The 14,778-nt window shown below is 41.5% G+C and overlaps 1 protein-coding gene and 1 non-coding gene across 4 annotated transcripts in view; both read right to left on the reverse strand.

The window, feature by feature from the left end:
- The window catches only part of Pi4ka (phosphatidylinositol 4-kinase alpha), a 129,803-nt gene that overhangs the window by 70,729 nt on the left and 44,296 nt on the right, over positions 1-14,778 (reverse strand). For all 3 annotated transcript variants that reach the window (XR_007341271.1, XM_015500356.2, XM_015500355.2), the window contains exons 10-19: positions 14,494-14,590; positions 12,438-12,629; positions 11,690-11,790; positions 10,880-11,009; positions 10,012-10,144; positions 8,189-8,284; positions 7,632-7,815; positions 7,084-7,187; positions 4,612-4,780; positions 2,418-2,468 (exon numbers count right to left, since the gene is read on the reverse strand). Coding sequence is in view for 2 of the 3 variants with exons in the window: in XM_015500356.2 (XP_015355842.1) it covers positions 2,418-2,468; positions 4,612-4,780; positions 7,084-7,187; positions 7,632-7,815; positions 8,189-8,284; positions 10,012-10,144; positions 10,880-11,009; positions 11,690-11,790; positions 12,438-12,629; positions 14,494-14,590 (1,257 nt within the window). In the remaining variant the exon portion in view is untranslated. The remainder of the gene's footprint in view (positions 1-2,417; positions 2,469-4,611; positions 4,781-7,083; positions 7,188-7,631; positions 7,816-8,188; positions 8,285-10,011; positions 10,145-10,879; positions 11,010-11,689; positions 11,791-12,437; positions 12,630-14,493; positions 14,591-14,778) is intronic.
- On the reverse strand, positions 8,902-9,004 carry LOC125611140. Its single transcript, XR_007341281.1, has one exon. It is a non-coding gene; the product is annotated as a small nucleolar RNA SNORA66 (small nucleolar RNA).

The raw sequence follows: 14,778 nt of genomic DNA on the forward strand, positions 1-14,778 counted from the left end.
TTTCATCTTGTTGCTGGTTCCCCTTCCTCCCTCCCTCCCTTCCTTCCTTCCTTCCTTTCTCTCTCTCTCTCTCTCTCTCTCTCTCTCTTTCTTTCCTTCTTTCTGGAGGATACCAGGGATTGAACCCAGAGGCTCTCAACCACTGAACCATATCCCCAGCACTTTTTTAAAAGATTTGTTCTTTTTAGTTTTACATGATAGTAGAATATATTTTGACATATCATACATACATGGAGTATAACTTCTAATTCTTTTGTTGTACATGATGTGGAGTTACTACTTCTCCCATTTCTAAAGATAGTTACTTCAAAAATTCTGTCTTAAAAAGCTGGGCATGGTGGTGTGTGCCTGTAGTTGCCAGTTATCTGGGAGGTTGAGGGGGGAGGATTGCTTGAGCCCTGGAGTTTGAGGCCAGCCTGGGCAACACACTGAGAACCCATCTCAAAACAAACACACAAACCCCTCTGTCTTTAGCCCCTGTCTATGCCTCTGTCTTTTGCCATATCTATCCCCTTCTCAGAACAGCAATGGTCTCACTTTCAATTACCCTGCAATATCTCAGCTACAGCATGTCCTGCACAGGTCAGAATGCTCCAGTCTCTATGGTTTTTTTGTTCACTTATATCCATTTGGATTCCCTCTTACAGAAACCAGCCCACTCATTTTTCAAGTAGAATATTAAGTCAGAGTACAGGATTTGAGTCAGGCTGCCTGAGTTTGAAACCTGACTCTAACATCTACATCAAAGTCTGGAAAAGGTATAGGTCAGTGATAGGTGTTTAGCAAGAGCCAGGGGAGGATTTTTTTTTTTTTTTTTTTTTTAATCTTAATCTAACAGAGTATCTCACCTAGGGATTCCTAACTGGAGGCCCTGGATATTCCCATTTAACTCCCTGAGGTAAAATGCAGAACCTTGAGAATTTGTGTGTGTGTGTGTGTATGTGTGTTGCTAGAGATTGAACCCAGGGCCTTATACTCACTAGGCAAGTGGTCTACCACTAGGTTACATCTCCAGCCTAAATATATGCATTTCAATAGAGAGTGTACAGCTTTCAAAAGGTTCCACAACCCAGAAAATACTAATTCATAAACAGGACTATTTTTTGAGCAAGGGATACATCTTATTAAACCACTGCTTTATCACAGTGGAATGATGAGGTGTCTAAGGATTAGATAACTTTCAAAATGCTTATCAATGGGCTATATAACAATAAAAGAAATTTAATTAATGATATTTCTGAAGGAATACTATTTCACAAAATTTGAAAACAAAAATCACTAAATATAAACAAGAAGTAGCCCCAAAGTTCATATGACCCAACCTACCAGTGACTCCAGGTTCCCAAGGACCCTGAGAAGTAAACAGCTGCATTAAAGCCAAAATCCAGCCTTCCTGCTTACATCCACTGGCCCTTCTACTCAGCAAAGAAATTTGAGACAGTGTCACCAAAGGTCAAAAAAAAAGTATACCTTTCTCTTAAAGAATAAAAAATGCAAAACATAAAAATAACAACAACAAAAAACCCTTTGGAAATCAGTTTCCACCAGAAGGTTCAAGGGGTAACCACAAAGTAAATGCAATGAACCCATGGTCCCTATGCTCTTTGTTGAGCAATAAAATCAAATATTTGTTTCCTCCCCCATAATATAACCATTAACTTTTTGTTAAAAATACAATACTAATTCTATTCATGTAAAAGGTCAGGTGAGTGGGCATTTAAGTATGTATATTCTGAACTGTCACTGATAATGGTTATGCCTACACTGACCCTGGGAAGAAGCCCAGGAGTTCCTACAGAGTCCTATATGCCAGACCAGGAGTCCAATCCCAGCCGTTATGATCCTAAAACCCATGTGCTTCCAGCCATTGGGAAACACTAAGAACAGTAAAAACAAGTTCTACAAAGGTCATCTTGAAGAAGCAGAAACAGACTAAAATAAAATTAAGATGGAAATGAGCTCTCTACCCTGGTACGCTGTGATAAGAGGCAGGGCTTGTGGCCAGTGTGCCAACAATGGCTTCCAGAAGAGACTTGGGGCTACAGCTTCACAGGCTGAGTACCAACAAGAGGACTCCAGGCCTCATCTCACAGAAAAGAGCTGAGGAAACAAAGGCTGAGCCAACATTGGTCAGAGGCATTAATGCAGGTCATAATAGAGGTTGAGAACAGAGTCAGACCTAGGACCTGAGAGTCATGCAAGAGGGAAACTGAGGCAAGTTCCCAGGTCAGCTGGCAGAGGAGATTTGGACAGGACACAGAGAAAGAGTGATACCTATGGGGCAGTCAAGGAGAGCTACTGGTGGCTGAAACACTAGCTTAAAACACTTGGGTCTCAAAACAGCATTTTTCTAAGAAACATACTGTGCATGAGTGCAGTACCTGGAGTTTTAAACCATTAGATTAATGAATACTCACCACAGCTATTACAGGAATGAGTACTCCCAAGTTCCCCGCGCTGCTAGAAGCCTAGAAAGAACAGAACTAATGTCACCAATGAGTATGCACTTATTTTAAAAAACAAGACACCATGTCATATAAACCTGAATTCCCTAATCTAAAAAAAAATGATCAGAGGGCTGGGGTTGTGGCTCAGTGGAAGAGTGCTCGCCTAGCATGAGCGAGGCCCTGGGTTCGCTCCTCAGCACCACATAAAAATAAATAAATAAATAAAGGTATTGTGACCAACTGCAACTAAAAAATAAATACTAAAAAAAAAGAAGAAATGATCAGAGATGTGTACACAAAGAGAGGCATAGAGATGCTCATCTAAGCCAGGCACAGTGGTGCTTGCCTGTAATCCCTACTACTTGGTTGTCATCAAATAGTTGTAAACATTATCTGCAATTAGACCAGTGATCCCTACCACTTGGGAGGCTGAGGCAGGAGGATTCACAAGATTTGAAGCCAGCCTGGACAATTTAGATTTAGTCTCAAAATAAAAAAATAAGGATTGTGGATGTAAGTCAGAGGCAGAATACTCCTGGGTTTAACACACACACACACACACACACACACACACACAAAATCATGAGCTGGAGATGTGGCTCAGTGGTAGAGTGCTTGCCTACCATGCATGAAGCCCTGGGTTGAATCCCCAGTAGCACATAAAAGAAGTAAAAGAAGTCAGGTTTAAGAGCATGCTAAGATTCAATTTCAGGTAATACACATATGCATAAAACATCAAGGAAGAAATCAACAGGGTGATATATTTGCTAGCACTATTCACTACTTCTCCTCCAGGCAGCCCTTATTCCAGAGTTCATATCTCAGAGGGAAAAGCTCAACAGCTACTCAATAAATACTTATTCACCACTTGGCTAGCAAGCAAGAACTACTCTTCAAAGACCAGAATTCAAAGCTTTGTATCCAGCTCAGTGATTAGCAAAGGGGATCCCTGCATTGGCTCTCATGGTGCAATCTACAGTATTGAATGAAGTACTAAAAATCAAGAGTCTTGAGAAAAGAGGCAGATGGGAGCAACCATGGGTCTTAGGTGTTCTTTGGGGACACTGAGGCCCAAATCCTGGGGGAAAGAAGGTCTGTGACACATTATATCTTCTGCCTTCTCAATACTTAGTACTCCCTCCATCACCAGTACTCCCCTGCATCCCAATGCCTGGGGTTCTGCTGGATGCAAGAGATGCTTTGTCTCCTGTGCATTGGACTCATCTCAGTTGTGCACTACCTGGGAGATTTGATCAATCAGTCACCAAATCACTGGCAAGGGGTCCCGCAGAGCAAGTCTGGCCCAGGTCTTAAGATCTCTTTTTGTACTAGCTACTCCATCCTGGCTGACTATCAATGTAGGGCTTTTTCTTGCAATTGTCAACTCAGATGTTACCTCCTTATTTCTGACCTTCCCAGTCTAAAATGTCCTTTGTAACAGAAACCATTTAAGGCTTGTAAAGCTTAAAATATTTAAATCTAGCCCTTTACAGAAACACTGGGCTGACCTGTGCTAGAATAGAATCTGGCACATTTTACTGGGTAACAGAAACAAGGGAAACAACAAAGGAGGATGAAAATGGAAATACAGTAGAGGGCCTGGTGGCCACAATGTGTCAATGGGGAGATGATGGGGTAAGAGGCCTTTCCTGCCTTTACCACCCCCTAATCTGTCTACTTAGGAATTTAACACATTTTTTTTTAAAAAAACACATTTTGTCTGTCCTAGAAGAACTGATTCCTTGGATGGCCTGAGATTAGGTCAAACCTGGCCCTTCTCATGCTGTCATTATCCTCCATTGATTGGCCCTTAAAGTCTTCATAGGTGCAGTCACAGTCCTCTCCCTCACCCCCAGCTTTAGACAGATGAGAAAAGGGAGAGGCATCTAGGAGGGAGGCCATGCTAGGCTGCTGTCATGTGGGTTGGGGGAGTGACTGCCATAAACCAGATGAAATCTGATAAGTCAGTCATCTTCGCCCCGACCCCTATCAGCATCCTTGAGATTGAACCCCACCTCCTTGTTTCTTGCATTCTCCAGATGTATTAAAGTACTTAACAAAGAGGGTATCATGTTTTAATCAAGACAATGCCTCAAGACTCAGTCCTGGTCAGCAGGACAGAGGCACTGGTGGGGAAGACAAGTGGTTGCCTCCTCCTTCCTACCTTCAGGGCAGGCCCCTTCTCACTTGCCCTCTCACTGGCTCTCTTTCCCTCCAGCCCCAGCTGTACAAACAATTCCAGTAGGTTCATGAGTAGCTCATCCACAAGGTGCTCCTCCTGGATGTTGGCTGCGATGTTGGCCAGGGCATTAATCACCGCCAGGGAGCAGTGCCTGAGGGGAAAGGAGCAAAATAATAGCCACCACTAGGCCCTTGACTATGTCCAGGGTACGGTACTCGCTGTAAGGGTGAAGCAAGGTGACACTGGGTAAATCTAGCCTGTCTTATGATGCTCCTGTGAACCAAAGAACTCTCAACAGGTGATGAACATGCCATCTTTGTGACAAAGAGCCCCCAAAAGAAAGTGAACTGCTGTAGAAATGATTGCAGTCTTCTCCTGAGGTGCACTGAGGGATTCTAAGGGACTAAGTTTCAGCAATCTGCATATTAGAAACGCTAAAAGGGCTCAGAACACTTTCCTCTGAATGTCCACGGCCTACTGCACAGCTAAATATGGAAATACATACTTTTCAGGCACTTCCTGCTTGAGCCCTGCTTTTCCCCCTCAAATCACCAACAGTCTTAATTCAACATTTACTACCCATAAAATATTTACTTGATGATCAGCATCTCCCCAGAATGCCCCCTACCCCAGAGCTGATGTTAATATTAGCCCATATCAAATGCGCAGGAAGTGCTCAAGTGTCCTGGGATCACCTGCCTCAGGATGGTGGCCAGCGCCACACAAATACTGAATGTCAAGCTGACATTGCCCCCTTAGCCATATGCCAAAAATCAGTGAGGCCTGCTACGTTTCTGTGACCCTGGAGGCAGCCAGACTGCCACTTCCATGTTGCGTACCTGAGTGTATCACTTGTCTTTGAGCCTTAGTTTCTTCCTGAGCAAAAGTAGGATTAGGGACTGGGGTTGTGGCTCAGAGGTAGAGCACTTGCCTAGCATGTATGAGGCACTGGGTTCAATCCTCAGCACCACATAAAAATAGAATAAAGGTATTGTGTCCACCTATAATTAAAAATTAAATATTTTTTAAAAAGTAGGATTAGAGGCGTTAAACACCATGTGAAGCACTGAGCACACTGTCTAATCTCCAGAAATCATAGAACAAATAGTAGCAATGATAAAAGGTATTCCTTTCCCAATTAGTTAGGTATATACCTGATAGGTCAAGAGCAAAACAAAGGTCAGCAAATGCTTCCACTGGTGAGAAAGAGGATAAATCATTTTTATTAGCAATGAAAATCACTCTATGCCAGAAATGGTGGCACATTCCTACAATCGCAGGTAATTGGGAGGCTAAGGCAGGAGGACCACAAGTTTGAGGCCTGCTTGGACAACTTAGCACAACCCTGTTTCAAAATAAAATAAAAAGAGTTGGGGGTGTAGTTCAGTGGTAAAGCATTCAATCCCCAGGACTGCAGATGCTGAATCTGCACATTTGGAGGGTCAACTGTGTAACAATGCCAAAAGCTCACAATGATGGAGAGCTTTCACACACAATCTCATTTACTGATACAACTAGAGAGAGGGTCTCTTTGGCAGGAGAGAAAACTGAGGAACAAAATGGTTGAGCTCCTTCTAAGGTCGTGAAGCTACACTACTGCCCATTAAACTGACTTGGAGAGAAACTCTGAGGTCTGGATTTAATGGTCTGGAAGAGAGAAGCACAGTGGCTGACAAGAAGACATCAATAGAAATTCTCTTCTTCCCTCTGCCAACCTCCTGTTCTTGTCTGACTTCCTTTCTTCCCTTTCCCTCTCTTCTGTTGATCTGACAAACTCTTGGAGAGACATGTCCCTTCCTCAAGGCATTCTCAGGCAAAGGCAAGGAAAAGACAAGGAAGCATCTTGGTCTTCCAGGGAAAACTGGTTGCATTTCAAACAAAATAAAAATTTCAAGGACTTAAAATGCCTATTCCCTTAGACCCTTCCAAATCCTACTTCTCTGAATAGAACCTAAGGAAAACATTAATGATGCTCTGATATACAGCTATTGGTAATTCAGTGTAGCATTTACTGGCAGAAAAATTGAAAAACTACCTAACATTCAAGCTAAATGTTGGTTAGGCAAATCTCAGTACCAGTATACAATGGGATGCTAGGCAGTTATTAAAAGGTGACATGCAGAGGAGCATTTATGGCACAGCTGATATATTGCTCAAAAAAAAAAAAAAAAAAAAGGGCAGGTCACCAGGGTGTGCAGTTTGGCCTATTAAGAAGGGAAGAGAAGGAAGGGCTAGGACCATCATGCACTGAGATGTCCAGTGATCAACTCCACGTGGTAGGTGTATGTGTGGCTTTTCATTTCCTCCCTTGTGCACTTATTTGTAGCAAGTAGTGCTTTTTTTAAGAAAAAAAAAAAAAAGTTTTATTTAAAGGACAAATCACCAAACTCACATTTTCAAAGGGAGTTAAATACTGTCAGGATCCAAAGCAATAGCAAGGTGCAAAAGCATTACCTGTAGCCATGGTCCTTGTAATCTTTGGTGGCTGAATATACAACTGAGCTGGCCTTTACACTGATCTGCTGGAAGAGATTCCATACTTCCTGATAAATGTATTGCTGGAAGAGAGCAAGAAGCACTGTTACCATGTCATGATTCCTTCATGAGGCCCTTCCCAGAACATGGGAGAAGGCCCCTCTTGTCATCACCTGGGGGAAAGCTCTTGAATCTTGAGGACCATAAAATACCTTCAAGGGCATTCATTTCTAAAACTTTAAGCAAACCTCAAACTAAAAGCTAAAAGGAAAGTTCTTCAATTCAAATCCTATTTTATGTCATTTACGTTGATAAGAAATTAATTTAAATCTCTTTTTCTCCAACACTCATGGAACCACTATATTATACTCACTATGTGGTGTTGAAATACTTGTTAAGTATTTAGTTCAGGTGCAAGGTAAACTTACTCTGTAATTTTACATTTTATACAGTCAAAGGAGATTAACAAAGTTTGCACATGGTTAGCAGGTTTTATGGCTCTGGCCTCACTTAGGGGCCTTCCTCACATTTCCAGTGATAACCAAGCAGCCCAGCTGATCAATGATGAGTACGTCAAGGGGTGAGGGGGGCTGGCAGAATTTCTGTTGCAGAATTTGCAGAATTGGCTCCATGACCTTCGGGGTATCCCTTAGGGCCACTGCAATATGTCCCAAGGCTCGGATGGTGTGGTCAGGAATCAAGTGAGCATCCCTACAGAAGGAAAGAACAGAAGCACCCGATGAACAGTTCTCTGGTACGCAGTAATGAAATAAAACGCAGAGGCTATGATCCAGACCTTGATTTCACTACAGTCTCAATGAAGCATTCATCTGAAAATGACCACCTGCTAATCTTTAACTATCAGCAGAAAGACAAAGCCCCAGACAGTAGGCTGGAGGACAATGATTTTTCTCTACTAGCACAGTTGTGCAGGATGAACATTCTGAGATAGATTTCACCTTAAACCTGTGACAAACCCAATACATGCCTACACTGTGACCAGAAAAGAGGCACAGACATGTACAATGCTAGGTGCCCCCTCCAAAACCATAGAGAACTGCTGCCCCTAGCAATGGGAACATACTTGTCACTCTCCTGAGAGATGTAGAGCCGGTTAGAGAGGCTGGCTAAGAAGGCCTCCACAATCACTGGATCCACTGTCAAGCCAGCCTTCAGGCACCTAAGGATCAAGGAAAACCATGTGATATTAGTCATCAAAATGATAAGATAGAGTTTTTCAGTTCTGTTTTGTTTTTTTCTTTTCTTTTCTCAGGTTTACAATGTTTAAATAACTACTCCAAATTTTCTACCCCAAAAATCTGAATGAAAAAATCATTATGTAGAATGAATTCAAAGAATTACTGCAAATTTTGCCCACTTCATAAAATATCTTAGCTGGAAACAATAACTTCATTATTTTGCCTAGAATCATTTTCTTCAGAATATTGTACCGACCCTATTTGCACTTTTAAATTTCCTAACAAAGTTAGTGACTTAACAAAGTTATAGTGACTTACTCAAAAGATAGATGGTCCCAAGATAGCTGAGGAAATATTACAATGATATCAAGAGTTTGGGGGTTTTGTTTTTATTTTCTTGGTGTTGGGAATTGAAACCAGGGTTAATGCTAAGTAAGCATGAACTCTACCACTGAGCATCACCCCAGACTTTATCAAAGTTTTAGTGGTAAATAGAAATGCTTATGCAATTGGGAAAAGTTTGGGGAAATTTTTAAAAATCCCATAAAAATATAAAATCTTCTTTTAAATTTTTATTTATTTATTTAATTTATTTTTATACTGTACTAGTATAGAATGGGCAGCCTCACCACATTTATTTTAGCAAACCGGGTTCCTTTAGCTTCTGCCACATCATGCGGGGGTAGTTATCCAGTTTGAAAGAACATAAAATCTTAAAGGTGTATCTTGCTCTCCATACCTATTTGGGTCCTAGCCAGAGTGTCAGAAAACAACATGGGTGTGACAGATAGGCTGTATTGATTTGGCTTCTGAGAGTGAGAAGTCAGAATTCAGAGAAGGAAGGGTCATGTTCATGCAAATCAGAAAGTATTTGGTTCTTGAGTTGGGAGTTCACACAGCAAGTATCTGTGAGGAATACTCACATTTTTTTTTTTTAAGAGAGAGAGAGAGAGAGAGACAGAGAGAGAATTTTTAATATTTATTTTTTAGTTTTCGGCAGACACATCTTTATTTTTATGTGGTGCTGAGGATCAAACCCAGCGCTGCGCGCATGCCAGGCAAGCACGCTACCGCTTGAGCCACATCCCCAGCCCGAATACTCACATTTTTAAAAAGAAAAACAAAAACCTCTCAATTATAATAAATATCACAACAGAAAAAAATAATAATATGTTGTTTCTTTGAATGGCAGGCTAATAGAACATTCTCTATTTATTATACATTTTCTTTAATAAGCTTATTTATTTATTTATTTGTGTATGTGTGGTGTGTGTGTGTGTGTGTGTGTGTGTGTGGTGCTGGGGATTGAACCCAGGGCCTGTACATGTGAAGCAAGCACTCTACCAACTGAGCTATATCCCTGGCCCCAGCATTTTTATTATTTTTATGAAGAGAAAGGAAGGTAGTTTACTTTTTTAAAAAATAATAATCCCTCTTTTTAGATCCAGTATAGTTTTTTCTTTTTTTTTTTTTTTAGTTGTAGATGAACACAATACCTTTGTTTTATTTATTTATTTATTTCCTGTGTTGAGGATCAAACCCAGTGCCTCACATGCCAGGCAAGCGCTCTACTGCGAGCTACAACTCCAGCCCCAAGTATATTTTTAAAATAATCAGAAATTTTCAACTTCCTTATTTTATAATTAACCTCTATCTGAAACAGATTTCCCTCTTCCTAGGTTTAACCTCCATCTTCAGGGCTTCCCACCTGCAAATGTTGTCAATGGCAATGTCACGGAGCTGCTCATACATGGAGGGCTGGCTCTTCTTGCCCGACATGACATTCAGGGTCGATTCAGAATGTTCATTGGTGACACTGATTTTTATATCATTGCCAGCAACTAAATTAAAAAATTCAAATCAAATTTCTTAATAAATCATTCAGAAATATTGATAAACACTCTATAAATGCAGTTCTGATGGTTAGTAAAGCACAGTCCCGTCCTTGGGGGTGATCTAAGTAATGTGCACAAAGGTAAAGATATAGACAAGTGTGCAACAGGGGCCTGAGAAACCCTTCCTATTATGAGGAATGGGAGAGGACTTTCAACTAGTCAGAGTTTGGGTGTTGTCATCTGAAGGGGGAAAATATAAATGCCCATCTTTATAGGTAGGATGAGGAGTACTTAATCAGTGTCTCTTGCACAGCAGCTATTTAATTGATGCTAATTATTGTTACATTGCCAGATCTGCTCTGAGTCAGTATCCTCTCACAGGGCAGTGGAGATTAGATATGGCTATGCACATGAAGCTCCTTGGCCCAGCATTGGGGCATGCAGGACTCACAGTGTAGGCTATCTTAGTGAGAGAAGATGCTAAAAAGAAAATAGAACTAGAAGGGGCTTTTGGGGTGATAGGACAAGAAGGCAGGGATAGGAAAGGCCTGAAACTCAGGAATGGTGTGGGACATGTAGGAAAAGATGGAAGGAAAGGCATGGAGGAAGAACAGGCTCAAGTACAGTCACATAACCCATGTAGGGAATCACATAGTCACATGGCCCCCCTTTTTTAAGGACTTCAAAGGCATATAAGGACTAGATGCTAGAAACATGGCATCAACTATAGTTGTCTATTACCTGTGTGGTACTGACTGTGGTACTTATACAGCTTCACCAGCACTGGGGATGGAATGACCAGGAAGTCTCGCAAGGATGGTGTCACCGAGTGTACCACCACCGGGAACCTCTCACATAGGCGGCCCAATCCCTGCAACACATCAACCTGTCACATAGCCTGAGAGGAACTATCTGAGAAGGCCCCAAGCGGTGAGATGCTCAAGCCTTTCAATGCCTAAGTTTGACAAAAAACTTCCAAGGTCAAAGCTCCCAGAGGCCACCTGCCTATGAGGCAAAGACAAGGAAGTGGGATGGATTGACTCTTTCCCATACAAAGTAAATATGTATTATTAACATGTACTAATTTCTTTTGGAAACAAATTAAGGGAGAAAGGGTATAAAATATGCTTTTTAAACAATGGCAAGTATGGAGTCTGTGGGATTATGTCAAGGATGGAATCTCAGCAGAGCAGAACTAAGCACTGTGGATGAATACACCTCCTCCTTGTGAAGCCCTATAGCACATGCCCACAGCTCTTCATCTGTTGGCCTTGGGCATCACCCAGCAGATATGAGGCAGCTTCACAATAAAAAAAGATCCAAGGCAAAGCTGTTCCTGGATGTCACTTGCACAAATCCCTGGCATCTTGTAGAGGGCAGCCCACACTCAGTAAAGAACTGTGTCCACAACAGGCTCTAGTAAAAGTTCTAAAAACAACAGCTCATATTACAGTCTGTCTCTGCTGCTGGAGAATCAATCACAGCCTGAACAGGTAAGAAGGATGCTCCATGGATGGGATTCGAGTATCTCAATCATCAAGTGAAACTGACCTGCAGGCAGCAGATAAGCAAGGGTAAATGTGCAATGATGACTTTGCTGGATGTCTTGGATTGCAGCTTCTCAGACAGCTTGATGCAAAGATTTTCTGCACCTTAACTCAAAAATCAGAGGAGGGTACAAATAATCATCAAAGTCCAATATTTACAAAATAATCTCTGTTAATCATAAAATTTAATTAAATTCCAGAGACACATTTGTTACAAGTTTAATAAGAAGGCCACACCAGAATGAGTTTGGAGGCAGGTATCCTGTACTATGGGTGACTTTGTCTTCTCTCTGCTAGTCCTAAGCCCTCTCATTCTGCAGTGGTCCTAAGCCCTCTCTCTCATTGTGCAGTGTTCCATTCTGTAAGAACACTTCCCATTCCACTTTACCCCAGACAAAGTCCACGGCCTCTAGCTCTGAGCATCCACCTCTCCACAGAAAAGCCTAAAGAACTGGCAAAAAAAAAAAAAACCTGCCAAAACACCACACAGGTCCTGTAGCCTTGGGTTTTCCCTTCCTCCCAGGTCTAGTTCATCCTATTAGGAGAGAACTACAGATATCCAGCCCACAGCAGGAGCCCAGCTCTGTGCATACCCAGAAGGTGGCCACTCCTAATGTGATTGTCTATGCTAGTAACACAGCCAAAAATTCTAGAAGTCATTTTGAGAAGCTCTTGAGAGGAAGAACCCAGGGCATGCCAATAGCTCACAGGGCCAAGGAAAGCAGTCTGTTTTCCTAGGCAGGCAGGCTCACCCTGTTCATCCTTCACAGCCCACACCATAAGGTCCACGCAGGCAGCATTTGCCTGGCAGCGCAGTTTGAGGGGGCTCAGTTCATTGTGGATCCGGTCTGCATCATGTAGAATCTTCTGGAGCTCCCCTTGGCTTGTATTAAACTGTTCCAATACAAAATCATGGATCTCCTTCACAAAGGAAGTGGGGAGGTCTGTGGGAAAGAGGGAAGTGTCATAGCTAAAAACAAAACTACATCAGAAAACAACAAGTGGCTGTCAATCGTTATGGTCTTTTCTTCTCTAACAAAAAGAAGGGTAACATTTAATGCTGGCTATTGCGGTTTCAAGAATACCCATTGGGAAAAGCCTGGATAGGCTGTGCACAATAGTTCTCCACATGCAAACTACCTGGCAGCCACAAGAAATTATAATTTCCAGGGGCTGGGGATGTGGCTCAAGCAGTAATGTGCTCGCATGGCATGCGCGGGGTGCTGGGTTCAATCCTCAGCACCACATAAAATAAAATAAAGATGTTGTGTCCACTGAAAACTGAAAAATAAATATTAAAAAATTCTCTCTCTCTCAAAAAAATAAAAATAAAGAAATTATAATTTCCAGGGAAGTCTAAGACATGCTCTTTTTTTTTCTTTTTTGGTTATTGTTATTATTGTTGTGGTTGGTTAACTGTTTTCGGTGGTGCTGGGAATGAACCCAGGACTCACACATGCTAAGTAAGCACTTTACCAATGAGCGTTATCCCAAGTTCACCAAGCTTTGCTTTAAGTACTCTATATATTAAAATCTAAAACACATAAAAGGGATGTGTGATCACAGAAACTGATTCAACTGACAATAGGCAGTACTTTATGATAGTAAAAAAAAGAGGAAAGGTTACTAGTTACAAGGAAAAAAACTGGTTGGAGGCTGAAAAAAGTTCCCTGGATCTTTGGAGCACCCAGAGTTTGTTTTCAAATTCTCATCCATGGGCCAGGAAAATTCAGGAGAGTTACCGTTGACAAGCACAAGTCAGACCAGCTGAGGAAGCCAGCAACACATAGCCTGGGTAAAAGGAAGAACTTGGGGGCTCCTGGATTGTGAAGCCAGGCTGAGTCATCCTTGACCCCTCTCCTACATTCTGACAGGCTACACTTCCCATAGCCCTCAGAATCAGATTAGGAATGGTTAAATTAAGGCATATCTATATTAAAGACTATTATTACATGCTCATTAAAACCTGCTTATGAAAAACACTTAATGGTGTGAGGAAAGAATGTAGAAAAATGTTTTTAAAAATGTACAAAAGATGGGCTGGGGTTGTGGCTCAGCGGTAGAGCGCTTGCTTGGCACATGCGAGACCGTGGGTTCGATTCTCAGCACCATGTAAAAATAAGTAAGTGAAATAAAGGTATTATGTCCAACTACAACTAAAAAGTAAATAAAAAATGTATAAAAGAGCTGGGCTCAGTGGCACATGATTACAAGCTATTCAGGAGGTTGAGGCAAGAAGATTGCAAATTCAAAGCTAATCTTGGCAACTTTGTGTATCAAAATAAAAAAAGGCTGTAGTGTAGTTCAGTGAAATTTTTTGTATGTGCATGCAAAACTAGTAAGATATTATATCTGAGTAAAGTTATTGTAAGTCCTTCATTTTTTAAAATTTTCTGTCTAAATTGGATGTGTAAAATCATGAGCTAAACAGACAATATATAAAATGTACGTTAGAAAAATGCCTTAAGAAATAAATCCACCAAAGAAGTCATAATTCCTAGGAATGGGGTCCTTAAGACTTATTTTTCTTATTTGCTTTTCCCCCTAAATTTCAGTCATGTAACCATATTGCTCATATATGTGGTGTTTTATTTTTTTTAGGCAAGGTCTTGCTATGTTGTCCAGGCTGGCTTCAAACACGCAGGTTCAAGTAATCCCAAGTAGCTGGGACTACAGTTGTGGGCCAGTGTGCCCTGTTCTTGTGTTTATTTTTTAAGTGGCCCTAGCAGAAAGCAAGCGCCAGTCTGTAATGGCAGTTGAGAAGTCCATTCTCCTGCCTGCACAGACACATGTGCCAACAGTCCTCACCTTTCATGTAGTATAGAGTATCACGTAGCATCTTAAACATGGTCAGATAGAGGGGGTCACTGAAGGTTGTGTAGTAGAGATCAGCACTGGGGTTGGCCTGCAGAGGAAAAGGGCAAGTGACCACAGAGCAGAAATTCTCCTGTGATGCCTGTTGCCTTGTATGCAGAGGCCCAGCAGACTATTATATTTATTATTTAGCAATCAAAATGGAACAACTACTTATCATGACTCACTATTCAGACACTTTAATTACTTTCCACTCTTCTTAAGCATGAAGCCAAAGAA

This window comes from Marmota marmota, unplaced genomic scaffold (assembly GCF_001458135.2).
Source record: "Marmota marmota marmota unplaced genomic scaffold, marMar, whole genome shotgun sequence".
NCBI classification, from domain to species: domain Eukaryota; kingdom Metazoa; phylum Chordata; class Mammalia; order Rodentia; family Sciuridae; genus Marmota; species Marmota marmota.